General features: G+C 47.1%; 1 protein-coding gene across 2 annotated transcripts in view; it reads left to right on the top strand.

Moving 5' to 3' along the window:
- Positions 1 to 1,814, top strand: part of OASL (2'-5'-oligoadenylate synthetase-like) — a 20,071-nt gene extending 18,257 nt beyond the window's left edge. For both annotated transcript variants that reach the window (XM_011964449.1, XM_011964448.1), the window contains one exon: positions 1,047 to 1,814. In XM_011964449.1, the coding sequence (XP_011819839.1) occupies positions 1,047 to 1,547 (501 nt within the window). In that variant the 3' untranslated portion in view covers positions 1,548 to 1,814. The remainder of the gene's footprint in view (positions 1 to 1,046) is intronic.
- Positions 1,815 to 4,913: the final 3,099 nt, after the last annotated feature.

Raw genomic sequence — 4,913 nt, 5'->3', positions numbered from 1 at the left:
AAAAAAAAAAAAAAAAAAAAAAACTTAGCCAGATATGGTGGCACACACCTGTGGTCCTAGCTACTCAGGAGGCTGAGGTGGGAGGATTACTTGAGCTTGGGAGGTCAAGGCTGCAGTGAGTTAAGATTGCACCACTGCACACTGCAGCCTGGGGTGACAGAGCAAGGCCCTGTCTCAAAACACAAAACAAACACAGAAAACATTGTGCAAAGATTTTTTATCTTGACAAATCAGAAAACTTGGCAATGCCAGGCTTATATTTCTTTCTTTCTTTCTTTCTTTCTTTTTTTTTCTTTTGAGACAGAGTCTCCCTCTGTTGCCCAGGCTGGAGTGCAGTGGCGCGATCTCAGCTTACTGCAACCTCCGCCTCCTGGGTTCAAGAGATTCTCCCACTTCAGCCTTCTGAGTAGCTGGGACAACAAGCATACGCCACCACACTCGGCTAATTTTTGCATTTTTTGGTAGAGATGGGTTTTGCCATGTTGACCAGGCTGGTCTCAAACTCCTGACCTCAAGTGATCTGCCCTCCTCAGCCTCCCGAAGTGCTGGGAATACAGGTGTGAGCCACTACACCTGGCCAAGGCTTATATTTCTTCTGGAAAGAATCAGCTAAAGGCCTGACCCTCTCCAGCATTTTCCAGGTGCTCTCCAGCCACCTGGGACTCTCGGGCCCTAGAGTGTAGCCTCTGGAGGTGATGAGAACACAGACTCTGGAGTCTGACTGACCTCACTTCACATATCTGCTCTACTCATTACTACCTATGTGATTGGTGTTCAGCAAATTATTTAACCCTGCTCAGACAGTTTCCTCATCGATAGCATGGGGATAACCGTAGAACCCACCAACTAATAGAGATGCTCTGAGAATAAAATGCATTAAGGGTATGGAAGGTGCTCAGTATACAGCCTGGAGGGTGCTTACCACTCCCTACACATTTGCTGCTGCTGCTGCTGCTACTATTGCAAAGATAAGGACAGATGAAGGGAACATTTGCACATCAGAGAAGTGTGGACTTAACACCTCTCCTTCTCCCTCTCCCTTCCAGAGGGCACGAGACATCCATGTGACAGTGGAGCAGAGGGGTTACCCAGATTTCAACCTCATTGTGAACCCTTATGAGCCCATAAGGAAAGTTAAAGAGAAAATCCGGAGGACGAGGGGCTACTCTGGCCTGCAGCGTCTGTCCTTCCAGGTTCCTGGCAGTGAGAGGAAGCTTCTCAGCAGCAGATGCTCCTTAGCCCAATATGGGATCTTCTCCCACACTCACATCTATCTGCTGGAGACCATCCCCCCCGAGATCCAGGTCTTCGTGAAGAATCCTGATGGTGGGAGCCACGCCTATGCCATCGATCCCAACAGCTTCATCCTGGGTCTGAAGCAGCAGATTGAAGACCAGCAGGGGCTTCCTAAGAAGCAGCAGCAGCTAGAATTCCAAGGCCAAGTCCTGCAGGACTGGTTGGGTCTGGGGAGCTACGGCATCCAAGACAGTGACACTCTCATCCTCTCTAAGAAGAAAGAGGGAGAGGCTCTGTTTCCATCCAGTTAGTTTTCTCTGGGAAACTTCTGTGTACATTTCTGCCATCTACTCCAGAACTCATCCTGTCAGTCACTCTGTCCCATTGTCTACTGGGAAGGTCCCAGGTCTCACCAGCTTTATAATGAGTTATCCCAGGCTGGACGTGGTAGCTCGCACTTGTACTCCCAGAACTTTGGGAGGCTAAGGTGGGAGGAGCGCTTGAGCCAAGGAATTCAAGACCAGCCTGGGTATCATAGGCAGACCCCATCTCTACAAAATAAAAAATAATTCACTGGGTGTGGTCGTGCATGTTTGTAGTCTCAGGTACTCGAGAAGCTGAGGCAGAAGAATCGCTTGAGCCAGGAGGTTGAAGCTGCAGTGAGCTATGATCACGCCACTACACTCCTGCCCAGGCAGCAGAGCAAGACCCTGTGTCTAAAAACTAAAACATAAAAATAAGTAAATCTGTTTAAAAAAAGAATTATCCCAGCCCTGCCAGGAGGAGGAAGAGGAGGGGTGTGAGAGACTAAATATACAAATAGACAGTGGCCACATGACGTTCAATGACAGAACTCTGACCCACAACCTTCTTTAGCAATCAACCCCAAACCATCAGGGCAACAACTGGCAGCTTCTCTAATTCCCCGCCCCCCACCCCCACTCCCATCCTGCTTCCTATTTATGACCAACCCAAGAAACCCAAATAAGCTCCCCAGACCAATCACATGGTTAGCCCTGCTTCTGGTCAGTGCACTTCCAACTTCCCCATACCAACAGCCTCAATCAGGGTACCCCTGAAGCCTTCCCATTTTCCTGCCTGTCTTTAAATCTCTGTCAAAAGCAAGAGATGGTGGCTGGTTCCTTTGCTACAGCAAGTTGAGAATAAATAGCCTTTGTTAGTTCTCATTTGGGTGCTCTTTATTTCCACAGGGCCTAATGCTGTCCTAATGGTTATTGCTTGATCATTTGAGCTTCTCAACTCTAAGAAATGAGGACTGGGGAAACTGAGGCAAAAAGAGACAAAGAATGGGAGACTGAGGATGATACAGTGTAAAAAAAATCACCTCAACTCCCAAAACCCATACACAAACAGTGCATAATAGTCAGGAAAGTGTAGGAAAATGATAGCATCTTTATTATCAAAGGATGTCATGTGATCAGGTTTACTCCAAGCAATAAAATGCTTCCTTTCGCCCTCCCGTTTTGCCTAGCTTTCTGGTGGGCTACTCACCTACCATAGCATAGAAAATGCACATTTCAATTGGTTATCAACAGCCTCTGGTCAATTTAGCAATCATAATCTGTGTATTTCCCACCTCTGCCTTCAGGGACAGAAAAAGTGCCTCCTTTCCAGGAGGTAGACAGGCTGTTCCAATCCCCAGCTTTGTGTCCTTCATAATGCCCAGCACAGCCCACTTTGTAGGTGGTGGGAAAATTCTTGTTTAAAATAAAAAAAAGAATGAAAAATTCAAAGTCTTAGTCCACTTGGGCTGCTAAAACAAAATACCATACGCTGGATGGCTCATAAACAATAAGCATTTATTTCTTACAGCTCTGGAGGCTGGGAAGTCCAAGTCAAGACGCTGACAGATTTGGTGTCTGGTGAGGGCCTTTTCCTGATTTGTAGATGGCAGCTTCTCACTGAGTCTTCACATGGTGGAAGGAGCAAAGGTGTCTCTGAGGTCTCTCTTATGAGGGCCTTGATCCAGTTCATGAGGGCTCAGGCCCCATTACGTAATTGAAAGATTCTCCCTGGGGCCTGAAAGCTTAAGAGAATGAACAACTCCTCCCTCCTCGGGTTCAGTCCCAAAGCACAAGGCCACTTGCGCCAGCAGCATGCATCAGCAAGACATCAGAAGGAGGAAGAGAGCTGGCTGGAAGACACGTACCCCCTGAGGACAGAGAGAGAGGCCGTCCGGGTACTGCGTAGCAGTCACGTCAGACTGAGACACTTCCTGTTTACAGGAGACTCTAAAACCCCTGCCCCGTCCTCATGTGGTGCAGACGCCATTTTAAGCCTCAGCCCACCTGCACACAGGTGCTCATTAAAAGAGTGTGTTGCCCCACACTGCCTCGTGTTGTGTGTTGGCACACTCTCAGGGTTCAAACCAATACGAGACCCTTTCACTAATTACTTCCCAAAGGTCCCACCTCCTAATACCATCACCTTGGGAGTGAGGACTTTTTGGAAGTTATCAGTATCAAAATGGAGTCACTTATGTCAAACCCTAACAAATGCCTGTCACAGAAATTATCTCAACAAGTTCCTCAGGCCAGGCGCAGTGGCTCACGCCTGTAATCCCAGCACTTTGGGAGGCCGAGGCAGGTGGATCATGAGGTCAGGAGATTGAGACCATCCTGGCTAACATGGTGAAACCCCGTCTCTACTAAAAATACAAAAAAATTAGCCAGGCGTGGTGGCATGTGCCTGTAGTCCCAGCTACTCGGGAGGTTGAGGCAGGAGAATGGCGTGAAGCCAGGAGGCAGAGCTTGCAGTGAGCCGAGATCATGCCACTGCACTCCAGCCTGGGCGACTGAGAAAAAAAAAAAAAAAAAAAAAAAGTTCCTCAAAACCACAGTATTATAGATAAGCCACTTGCACAAGGATATGTGCCTAATAGTGGGTGTCTCCACAATAAGCTAACACTAGCACCTGCAACAGGCTCCTGTAATCAATGGTACTTGTTTCAAAGAAGCTTATGTGGACTTTTTCTTTGTCTTTTCTCCTTGCCACAACCTCTTTTAATGTGCCTATAGTCCACGATAGCATGCATATCTCAAATTGCAATTTCTTGCAATTCTTGAAAAAATGCTTTATTTTGGAGAGTCAGTCTCTCTGTTGTTTATTTTAGGGTGCCAATTTTAACATAGGAATTTTGGAGGAATACAAACATTCAGACCATATCAGTCACCTTCCTCTTTTTCGAAATAGAAAAGCTCAAGGCCAGAGAGTTTATTTTAGTAAAATTTTGACATACCTATCTTCAAAGATAAAACATGAAACAGCATTCCACAGACAAAAATAAAGTGATTTTGTTCATCCCCAGCTCTCTAAGGTGTTTCTTAGGCCCAGCTGGACTGGGAAATTACTAGAATAAATGACATCGAATCAGAACCTGGGAACTAATCCTGGTTCTGTCATTAGCTCCTTAGGAGATTCCCTTCCCCTCTGGAAATCTCTTCATCAAGAAAAGATTGGAGAAGTTAATCTCTTAGGCCCTTCTAGCTCTTGCGTTTGAGAACCGCCCACCTCCCCATTCCCACCTGGTATCCCCAACCCAGTACAGTTCAAGGCCATTGGCAGTCCGAGTCTTGGAACTACAATCCCCACAATGCCTCGCGCCTCTCCTCTCACGTGAGGTCGTGCGGGAGGGCTGATAACGGCGGTGTTCTCCA

Source organism: Mandrillus leucophaeus, unplaced genomic scaffold (assembly GCF_000951045.1).
Source record: "Mandrillus leucophaeus isolate KB7577 unplaced genomic scaffold, Mleu.le_1.0 Scaffold7, whole genome shotgun sequence".
Classification (NCBI taxonomy): Eukaryota; Metazoa; Chordata; class Mammalia; order Primates; family Cercopithecidae; genus Mandrillus; species Mandrillus leucophaeus.
Note: the sequence above shows the minus strand (reverse complement) of the source record. Positions and strands in the feature narration are given on the sequence as shown.